The 12,055-nt window shown below is 29.5% G+C and overlaps 1 protein-coding gene across 1 annotated transcript; it reads right to left on the bottom strand.

Moving 5' to 3' along the window:
• Nucleotides 1-8,689: 8,689 nt before the first annotated feature.
• Nucleotides 8,690-10,558, bottom strand: LOC108764300 (uncharacterized). Its single transcript, XM_018512447.1, has 4 exons — nt 9,780-10,558; nt 9,522-9,624; nt 8,901-9,056; nt 8,690-8,740 (listed from the first exon to the last, which is right to left on the bottom strand). Exons 1-4 carry the CDS (start codon nt 10,556-10,558, stop codon nt 8,690-8,692), a joined length of 1,089 nt encoding a protein of 362 aa, XP_018367949.1.
• Between the last annotated feature and the right edge of the window lie 1,497 nt (nt 10,559-12,055).

Genomic DNA, 12,055 nt, shown 5'->3' with positions numbered 1-12,055 from the left:
TTATGTCCATAAGAATATATGTAGCATTACTGCTTACTGAGTTTTGAAGCCCATTTTTTCATAAGAACATTTTTGCTTATTGAAAAGGTCAACAATTGCAAAATTGTAAACAATATTATAAAAACTGCTATATAATTTGATAGTTTCCATTTGTGTTTCTATAGTTTTATTTTTAGCATTTGTTTAAAAAATACTGCTAAAAACAAAATGGTATGTCAGTATCGATGACCTCTAAATCAATTTCCTCCATTCGTAATAAAATTTTGGTGTACTTAACTTGATAATATTTTGCGTGATATTATTCATCACCTATTATAGTATGTATTATTGAAAAAGTATATATACACACTTTATGGAATCAATAACGTAAAGGTGATCAATAGTGCAAAGGATAAGAATAAAATGTGCCTTCTCTCTCTCACTCTCTCGTATTTGTATTTACCTTTATCTGCTGGCGTTCCTTTCTGCGTCTACAAGACAACGTATATTTCTATCAGGATTAAAAGCTGCTCTCACAATATTTGAGCAATTTATTATTCTCCTTGAAATTCAGCTTTTCATTGACTTCTATAAATATATCATGATCTTGCGACGACAAGTAATGATTTTTCCCCGCGAAAATGTTCAAGTAATTCTACAGTAATTATTACCTATATTTCACAAATCACTTGGTACATTATGACTTGGAAAACATTCTCTTGTACTTATATTACTGTCATGGGGAATAAAATAGTTTACAAAGAATTGGTATGATTTCTTAATGTGTATTTGTTTTGTTAATCACAGAGCTAAAAGCAACGTAAAATTCTTTGTAATTACGACTAGACTATAAAGTGATCATTATCTTATTGCTCTGTGTTGATCTCTACCGCATTCTCTAGAAAATTCCAGAAAAGTCGCAGTATCCGACGGTAACTTATTCGTATGTCATCAATGAAAAATTGTATAATACCTTTGATCAATTAATTTAAAGTGCTGAAGTAATAATTCTATTTTATAAACTATTTCACACAGAACAGTGTTTATGGACTGAGCAGCTAATTGACTTTTGTCCAAATTAAAAAACAAGGATTAAATTTAAAGGGCCCAAACTAGGTCAGTGTGCCATGAGGGCACACTTTAACGCCAGATGTGCCAGTACGTCCTTATCCCCTGGCTTTCGGTCATGGAACTTAATCCAAGTGACCGGGAAGAGAGCGAAGTGCAACCGCGAGAGAACTTATAAATAATAGCATATACTGGTAATCGCCATTTTTTTAAATGGAATTTTATGTTGTTTTTAATAATATAATTCCCTTAATTATTCTACGTATAAACGCATTAACGTCGAAACATTTAAAAATTAATAGTTTATATTATAAAATATTTTATTTTAGCATATTTTAACATAAAATGTAAACTATTTTGTAAATTAATAATTTTTTAAATAAGTACCTTTATACTTTTGCATATTTTTATTTATTATAAAAAAAAATTTGATAAATGATTATATTATTTTTTAACAATTATGTTTTAAATGTGTGATTTTCGCTAACGACATCCTGCGTGTAGCTTTTCTGTTCTTTTATTTATTGTTTATAATTGAAGCCACGTTTTGTAATTTTAAATGATTATATATTTTAATAGAGTGAAATTCATAAATTTTAATAAAATAATTTTCTACCTTTATAACATTATTATATTTCAGCAACATATATTATTACTTTCATCATTCCTTAGTTCATCCTTAAAATTAAAAGAGCGATAGAATACGATTGATTCAAAACCTAAAAAAATATTTAAGAATTATATCAACCTACCTCTTTTATTTTTAAAATACTGACAATAAATTACTGATTATATAGTACATATTAATCATATACCTTACCGACATGAATGAAGGTAAAGACAAATTGAATCTTTCAAATAACGATAGTTTAATATCTATATTATTGCTAGCTATTATCATTAAGAATATACGTTGTATGGACAAATTGAATTGATACCAGTTCTCGTGAAATGCTTTATCCGTTATTTCTGAACTCTGGACAAAATAATACATTTTACAATTTATAATTATGAAATATTCTCAATTAAACAATTTCATGTTTATATAACCCTACATTTCATATTTATTAAATTAAAATATTTTTAACGTTTGCTAATTAAATATGTTTAGAAAGATTAACAGGTGTATTATTTACGTAAGATATTGCAGGTAAATCGTTTAAAACATTTTCTATAATTTAAAAAATTATTAATAATCGTTTACTTATATGACAATGGTAAGCAATACATGTTACATAACAAATCTTACTGCTTCTGATAATTTCTGGAAAGAAGCACATAGTAAGTAGAACTGCGTTATTGTACCGCATGCGTATACAAATACCATAAATGCTTCTACGAAAGACACCGATACCTGAGATTTGATAAACATTGTTGCTATATTATAACTAATGGTAATTTGAAATAATTAAATAATATTACTTGTTCGTATTTGTTTAATCATGCACTCCAAAGAAAATGTTCTACTAATAGGGTAGAGTGGTAAAAATGTTTTCATGCATGAATATGTATAAATATGTATAAACATACATAAACACGCATAAATGTTTATAAACATGCATAATATATATGAAATATGTTCATATATGTTCACATATCCTTCTTTTTCTTGTAAAATTATATTTTAATATAATAGAAGTAATAATAGTAATGTGAAAAAATTAAATATAATTAAAAAGGTAATTTTCGCACTATTTGTTTTAGAAAAAATCAAGTTTGAAGAAATGTAAAAAAATTACTTATATATCATTATATATAAAATTATGCATAATTATGTATGAGCAATTTTTTTACATTTTTCCACAAACTTGTTTTTCTTTTCTAAAACAAACAATACGAAAATTATTCCTTTAATTATTTTTTATGTTTTCACTTTACTATTATTATTTCTATTATACTAAAAAATAATTTTACAAAAGAAATAAGGATGTATGAACATGTATAGATATATTTCATAGATAATTATACATGTTTATGAATATTTATGCGTGTTTATGTATGTTTATACATATTTATACATGTTTATACATATTTATACATATTCATGTATGAAAAATTTTTATCGGGGATGAGAAGTATGCGCAAGAAAACGTCCCGGAGTTGTATACGAAAGCGTATGCAAATTGAGTTGGAAAGCGTCTCCTGAACAGTCTAAAATTATTTTGGAGTATGCCTTCTGGGCCTCTAAAAGATCTGTTTTCTGTTCATTCAAAAATGTGATGTTAATTAATAACATTTTAACTGGATTAACCATATGTGTATATATAATTACGTATGAAAAATATTTTATCAGGGCGCTGTGCATGTCACTAACTGAAAAACAGATTTTTTGGCTAAAAATTTTTTTTAGCATTAAAGAGGATTGCAATTTTCAATTTAGCTTATGTAGCATCTTATAATTATATGACATTCTATCTTTCAATGTACTTTCCAAGGGTGGCCAAATTTGTAACCGTACTCGCGAGCAACGGCACAACTTCATCGCGTGTTCTCCTCTTACGTAAAAGTATCTCCTTTCCCTCGGTAACTGAATTTTGCGACAGCCAGGCGGTTTTTCGGCCAAGATTGTAATTCTTACTACTAAGTTGGGCGCCAGGCACGAGAGAGCGTGCCACTCTTTCCGAAATCTCCTTACTTTTGCCCGTAACCAATTCGCGATAGCACGAGCATGGGTTGCAAGAGGTGTGGGAAATTTGTCGGAGGACGAGAGAGATAGGCTACCTTTTAGAGGCTGTATATTAGTGGAAAATCCTTTAACATTAAGAGCATACCGCGAGAGTAGAATATTTTCTTGAATGTGCATTTCTAAAGTAAACTGATGTCATAAATTATTACTCACTTTAACTGCCATGATACCAAGAAAGCAAAATCGAAAAACATTATTCACGTATATCAAGAAGATATTTAGAGATAGCAATTTTTTTAACATTAACATTGTGCTGAAACAGAATGTATCTATATATTCATAACGTTATAGAAAATATAACTCAAAATATTAGTATTATATATATTTTGTAGTATATTGTAAAATTTCATGTTATATATTACTTGCATATGACATATCCAAATTTCTTTATCAATTTGCAACTTCTTTTTAAATCATTTATTCATAAAAAAATGTACTTACTGTATAATACTGTTGTGTTGCTGACATAAGTTTTTTATCTCTTTTTTTAAGGAAAAGTGTACTCCAAAATTGTTTTCTGAAAAACCGCTGTTATCTTGCTGATTACTGTTTTGAAAAAGTAATACAAGCTTCGAGGCAATGTATTGATATTGCGCAGTTACCAATGATATCAAATGTGTTGTATAAACATCCACACTGACCTTCTTTAAAAAAATGTATATATTGCTGATTGTTGATATTACGCTACCCAACAAGAAAATATTGATAGAGAATGGTTCTTTGGAATAAACGGCTGGTGATTTAAAATCTACATAATAGAAAGTATCCTTTTCAAACACCGACGAAAACGCGAAGCAAAACCAGACGAAAACAGCAAATGTGCCACATACAAAATATAATTTAAATGGAGTCTCCATGGGTTTCAAATTCGTTATTACGATATTCTTTATGTTTTCGTCTTCGATTTTTAAAATTGCATTCATTTTTCGTATAATTTGTTGTAGCAATGTTGTCTGTGTTGTATGTATTCGCATTACTATTAAACCTGATTCTAATACGGTGATGAAAGGAAGTATTCCATCGTTCAATGATTTCTCTTTTGGTACTACAAAGAAGGCAGCCATCAATGTGACTGTGTAAACCAATTCAAATAACCACACGATAGCGCTATATATTTTCCATAATACTGGAAATGACGAATTGTCGGTCATCGGTAACAGATTGCCCGAAAGCAGATTTAACCGAACGTTGAAGAGATTTAGGCTTTGGAAGTCCATTAACTCAGTATTACTTTTTATAACGAGTAGAAATAGTTCTGTAAAGTAAAAGACATAACAATTAAGGTTTTAAATCATCCATTTTATTTCTTTCCCATATACCACATTTTTATTGTGTCCATGCATTATATAAAATTACTATTTACTAATCATGACCGCATAAAGATTTAATTTATATAAATCTTGTTGTATATTATTTTAGTAGCATCTAAAATTGTCAAGAAACCTGATTAACTGCATTTACAATATTAAACTAAAAATTTCTAAGAACCGTAAATGTTATTACACAACAAGTAAGGAATAAACACTTTTAACGGTCAAACTTGATCTTAAGTGCTTGATTCGATGTGAAATTATATACTACATATATAATCCTTTAAACTGAGCGGTAAAGTGGTCTAATGATAATGGTGAGAATGCTTATATGGAATGTAAGAAATTCAAATTTGATCCTCGACCGAGGTAATATTTTTCGCAATAAGATTATATTTTTCCAGATTTTAATATGTTACTCAGCATCACTAAGATTTTTGTGATATCTAATTGTAAGATGTTCCCTGAGCATGAAATTATTAAATTGCTAGTCAATTTAGTTTGTGATGTTACTAATTCAGTCGAGTTTGTGTCTCGAAATCAAAAAATCATTTCAGCGTACAATTTAAAGGATTACATACGTATAAGTATATATTTTACACCGAATTATCTAAGACCGGTATTCATAATCAGGTCTTATATTCAAGACCGTCTTAAGTACAATCTTAAGATGTATTGTTCTTATGAACCAATCAGGCTGTATTAACATCTTACTTAAGATATTACTTAAAACGATCTTAAAATAAGAACTGACTGTGAATACTGGCCTCAGTACTTAAGATCCACCGTGACCGTTAAAAATATTAATTAAATTTAATTAACGATATTACCTTCCAAGTTAAAATATATCAGAATAAGAAAAAAAAGTTTATTAGTACAATTTTCTAATATACTCATCTGTCTTATTCACACAGCATGTAATATTACATTAACATTGCAGTAATATTACAAAATTGCTGTAATATTACATGGTAATATATCAGTAATATTGTATAAATGTTACTGCAATATTATGTGTCCGCGAAAATCCATAGCAGAGATATTTTTACAAATATTATAGTAACATTCTAGTAATATTAACTTTCAAAAAAGTTGTTATTATTCGAGGAGCACACTATTAGCGCTGCTGTCTCTCTCTCTCTCTCTCTCTCTCTCTCTCTCTCTCTCTCTCTCTCTCTCTCTCTCTCTATTTTCTTTATTTAGAATTTAAATAAGGAATAGAAAAATTTGATCTAATGAACGATAAGGAATAATAAAAGAATAATAAGAAATAATAAAAGAAAAGACACAATAGCGCTGATAGTGTGCTTCCCGATTGCAACCCAAGAATATCTCTAACTTAATTTATACACAGAATAACTAAAAATTGCATTGTCAAAAAATTTGAGCCTGTTGCAATATATACCAATACTGAAAAGTATATGTAGTACTTATACATTTTTGTATTGGCAGTATGCTTAATATTCATCACTGAATCCATTTAGGGATTCATTTTAAAAAACCATTTCAGGTAAAATTATCCAAAAATCACAGATAAAAGATCTTATAACCGTGCACCTTTTATTATCCTGTCTAGTACTTACTTAAGAAAAACTATATCCCGCCGCCTCCAACTCGGCGGTACCGCGTACTGGTCGCAGCCATACAAGACACTGTAATATTTGAACAGTATGATAATATTACAGTGAACATATCCCCTTTTCCACATTGTAATATTTGAATAATGTTGCAATAATATTACACTGTAATATACCAGATTGTACAAATATCTCAATAAGATTGCTACAATATTACATTATAATATTTTGCAATGTAATATCTCAGTAATATTTTCGTGATATTGCATTGAAAGTTGTGATATTACTGCAATTACATACTGTGTGGGTATAGATGAGTTATCTTTAGACTATATGTTGGAAAACATGTATAATTTCTAATAAATATACTTTACCTTTGTTTCACATTTCTGTTAATGCATCCGGTTTTTCCAGAAGAATAAAGCATTTCTGTCGGTATTTGAAAGTTATTAATAAAGCTTGAACAATTAATATCCCTTCAAACTTCCTCTTATCCATATATTATTCTTCTTTATGTGACAGTGTATATAAAGTAGATACATATTCCTTTTCTTATAATAGTTACAGCTAAGCATGTCCTGCTTTGCGAACATATTATCGATAATAACAAAGTAATTTACTGAACTGAAATTAGAAAGACGTCCACTACATCTAAAGGAATTTATAAATACATGTTGCGATAGTGCATAGCGGCTTAGAAGAAATAGATTTCAGTGCCGTGCGAAATCGATTGGGAATTTATTTATATGTAATTATCAATACGCTATAAAGTAATAATTATCTTATAGTATACTGTCTAATCCAAGAATGTTGCAGTCCTCATAGATCTACAAGACGTACACAAACATGAAGTTGCTTGCGCTACACGCGCAGAATGCCAGTCTGCGCAATATCTAACAATTCCATCTTCATGTCTCGCTGATCCTTAATGCAAATTGTTACATGTCATTGTAAGTTGTATCATTTTATTGTAACTTTTATTGTTTTTACTTACACATTCTTAATATTCTATCAATAATAAGTTTTCAGGAATGTTAAAGAAAAGCATTCAACTCTCCTTTTTATCATTACTAAAGATTATTATTAATTAAAAATACAGTTGCTGTTTTAAAATATGAGATATGAACATATATGTTGTTGTAAATTCCACGTTTTATATTGTATTATAGTTTGAATTTTTTTATGACATAGAAAATAAAGATCCATAACGGTCGAAAGTGGATCTTTAATAATTCAATGTAAATTTGTGTATACAATACAGGGTGAGCAAAAAGTCTCGGACCGGTGAAATATCTCGAAAACTAAGCATTTCCGAAGTAACCTAATCTCCTGGGCCCCATTTAGAGAACTTAGGTTACGATCGGCGTCTCTGGAAAAGAGCTCGCGAATATAAACGAGCGTCTCCTGGAGCCTATCTCTAGATTGCCAGCACCTCGTACTGGCACCGAGTCGGCCGACTTCGCCGCTGCGCGAGAGCGAGCGAGACAGTGAGCGCGCCCGTCCTTCTCTACTAGTAACTTGTGAACACAAGTGAGTAAGAGCGAAAAGGTCGGTCGCTCTCTCTCGCTGTTTCGCTCGCTCTCGCGCAGCGGCGAAGTCGGCCGACTCGGCGCCAGTAGGTGTCGGCTTGGTAGGGATAGAAGTGGTGGGGCGGGTTTTCTATGATGCCGGGGGCCAAATGTGCATCACTGGTAGTAGACCGGGCGGGCGCGCGTATTCGGCTATCTTTAAGGATTAATATCTCGTTAACTATTGGGGAAACTTGCAAAATGGTAGAGGACTTTTCGACTCAGTATAGTCTATTCTACCCACGCACGAAACATTTTGCGATTTTTTCCTGACACCCTGTATAAATAATTAAATTCTTTCTTAATTATTTATCTTAATTAAATTTTGCCGTTCTTCAGAACTGAAACAAGAAATATGAATATATTATACGTAGATAGCAAAATGAATAAATAATTTACAATGTATAAATAAGCCTTTACATAGTATCATTAAGACTAATAAAGAAAAAATATTTGTGCTAAAGTATTTATTGTACAATAAACGGAAAACGTACTTTGTTTTTATTTCATTTTTAGAAACAGAAGTGCGAACGAGTATGATTGATTCAAGATCTATAAAAAACAAAATGTTTAAAAAAAGTAATCGTCGATAACATTAATATTGAAATTATATAGTACACACAATGTAAATAATTTTTATAAGATTAAGAAAATTATTTACGAAAATGGCGTAATCATATGTGCTGAATACAAGTAGTACATTAAGTCTTACCGTCATAAATGAAGGCAGAGATAGACTAAATCTTTCAGAGATTGACAGTTTACACTCTAAATTATTAGTTATTATCAACATTCTGAACATGTGTTTTAATGATGGCCCAAACTGATACCATTTCTCATGAAATGCTTTATCTGTTATTTCTACACTCTAAATTTTAGAGAAAATGACAATACATAGAATCGAACTTATGCAATACATAATTAACATTTTAATAAATTATATAATTTATGTCCTATATATTCAAATTTTTACTTTTAATTTATGTAACATACAGAATTACAAATAAAGTTATTTTCTAAATTCTAATATAGATTATAGATTATCTAATAAACTTAAGAGATACAGTTATTAATTATACACAGGCAACTTTGAACATTGTTCTACTCAATAATCAATAAATATTAAAATAAAGCTTACCGCATCTAGTAATTGATTAACGCATGAGCATAAAATATAAAGCTGTACTAGGCCACCAGATATATACATAATAATCATAATTCCTTCGACAGGAGCCTTCGATAATACCTAGGTTTGACATCGTTATCATTAACATCACCTTCAATTATCTAAAAAACATTTTTGATATTATTATTATTTTTAAATGTTACTCACTGCACTTATCAGCATAACATTGAGAAAACAAAAAAGAAAAACATTTATCAAATACATTAGACTCATATTCAAAGAAAGTAATTCCTTTAGCATTAGCGTTATCCTGAAAAAGGAACACATAAAGAAATAAGCTCAATTGGGAGTAATATAAATTAAAGAATATTTTTAAGAGACAAGTAACAATAATTCGAAAAAATAGTATATGATAAAGTAATAAACTAATTAAAAAACAGGCAAATGTTCACCAATTATACTTACTGAATCACAGCGTTATGATGTCGACATAACGCTTTCATCTTTATCAGGACCGCCAAAGAATCTACAGTAGATTTCTTTTCAGATTCATTACTCTGATTCTGTGGAACATTCTCTCGAAATATTGTTGTGAGCTTCACAGCAATATAGCGATATTGTGCTGTTACTAGCAAGATGAGATTAATCATATAGACATCCAAGGCAACCTTTTTTATAAACATATACACGCTGGCAATAGTTGCAATGCAGTTTCCCAACAGAAACATTTTCATCGAGAATGGTTGCTTTGAAAGAACTATTGGGAGCCTGTAATCTTCATAGAGAAAATAGTTTTTCTTGAGGATTACCGTGAAAGACGTGCAGCACCACACGAATATGGATCCAGTACCAACAATACAGTAAAATTTTAACGGAATTTCCACTGGCTTCAAGGTTGACCTCACGATGATTTTCATCATCTTATCCTCAGAGCACAGAATTTCATTTAGCTTTTGAATCAATTGAATTACGAGGTCTCTGTGCACATGCATTTGTCTTAATAAGAAAAATACCTGTATGGTGACAACTAAGCCAACCGTTGCATCCTGCAAAGCCTTATTTCTTGGCACAATCAAGATTCCGGTAACTACTGCGCTAGTTTGAATTGTTTCAATCAACCATATAACGGCACTATATATTCTCCATGCTACAGGAAATAGAGAATCGTCGCTAGTCATTGGTAACAAGTTGCCTGAGAATCTGTTTAATTTAACATTTAATGGATTTACGTTTTGAAAGTCCATGTTCTAGTGAACCCTCTTTCCTGACTGTGATGAAATATTGTACAAAACGTAGCTTGTTTTCGATTTCTCTTTTCTCTTTCTGATCATAAAGTATATGGAATAATGTTTTATTTCAAAGTTAATTTAACTCTTATGCTAATTAAGAGATAATTTAATTAGTTATAGCTGCATGATCCTTTCTGTTTTAGCATGAACAATAATTTTTAAATATGTGTATTTAATTTAGATATATATCCAGTTATTTGTATTTATTTCCACCTGATATTTTTATTATTGCACATATTCTATTTTTTTTCTTTAGCAGTATATATGGAACAATCACTATTGAAAGTTGATAGCAACTGTTCGTCATCTTTGAATATCTTATTCCTCTTAAATATCTATTTCTCTGTAGTTTGTATTATAATATGTATTGTCATTGGTGGGACATATCATTTCTCTTTTACCACAATTATAAATGTTTATTCTATGATGACAGATTAGAAACATGGTAAATTAACTATCATCAATAGAAAGCTTTTGTAAAGAAGGCCGTAAAGAAATAGAGAAGCTTGTAATCGTCTCAAGAAATTTGTGACATATCACGAAATGATCATTTTATTTGTACAGGTAGGACGTGACTCCAAGTTACTTTATAATTATTCTAGGACTACGAAGCAGCTATTATCTTATGGCATTCCAGTACTTCATTGCAGGAGTACTTCATCGCAAAGCACGCAAAGACGTAGGAAAACCAGTAGTTACTAGTCTAGTATACGCTCCTTCAGATAGCAATTGAGGATCGATTTATGTTACAGTAAACATGTGTGTCAATACCATTTTATAAATTATTTCAAAATGAAACATATTTATCTACTAATAAAACGACAATTAAAGTAAGTATTTCTATTACAAATATGTTTTAGAAAAATTAGTTAAAGAAACTTTAATTATTTACTTGTTTTAAATTAATTACTTTTAATTCTTTGCATTCTTTAATGTGTATTAGCACATAAAAGGTTTCAATATTTCCAAAAAATTTTTCAATAAGTTTTGATTTAATCCCTTGAAAATTAAATTGTTATGGACTTCACTTCTTATTTATCACAGTATATTCACATTATACTGTAACAATAAACCGTTTATTATTATTAAAAATTCTTTATCCGTTAAAAAATACTTGATATCTAAATTATTGTATTAATTTATTTTGCAATAAATTTAGTAAAAAAAGATTACATATAAACAAATGATAATTTCAGCAATATTATCTTGTCAAAATTCAAAATATTATTCATTTATTGTTAATGTTATTTTAATAACGTTTATGTGTACATTTTATTTTCACTATTAATCTTAAAGATAAATACTAAATGTACTAATTCTTTAAACAAATTTAATGTTATAAGTATTGAATTTTATCTATGGTTTATTACTTTCGGTCGAATTGGCTGAATTTTTGATATGTTGTAATTCTCGTCATTCCGAACAAATGTCTCAATGGGTGCAACTTGATGA

This window comes from Trachymyrmex cornetzi, unplaced genomic scaffold (assembly GCF_001594075.2).
Source record: "Trachymyrmex cornetzi isolate Tcor2-1 unplaced genomic scaffold, Tcor1.1 scaffold412, whole genome shotgun sequence".
Lineage (NCBI taxonomy): Eukaryota > Metazoa > Arthropoda > Insecta > Hymenoptera > Formicidae > Trachymyrmex > Trachymyrmex cornetzi.
The sequence above is the reverse complement of the archived record's forward strand: the minus strand, read 5'-3'. Positions and strand labels throughout refer to the sequence as shown.

What these genes read in the sequence shown, in the direction of transcription:
- LOC108764300 (XM_018512447.1), bottom strand. Translation starts at nt 10,558, where the DNA reads ATGGACTTTCAAAACGTAAATCCATTAAATGTTAAATTAAACAGATTC. An exon ending in ATGTTATGCTGATAAGTGCA is followed by an intron (nt 9,057 to 9,521) that starts GTGAGTAACATT and finishes TCTAAAATTTAG; the next exon opens with AGTGTAGAAATAACAGATAA. An exon ending in CTCTGCCTTCATTTATGACG is followed by an intron (nt 8,741 to 8,900) that starts GTAAGACTTAAT and finishes TGTTTTTTATAG; the next exon opens with ATCTTGAATCAATCATACTC.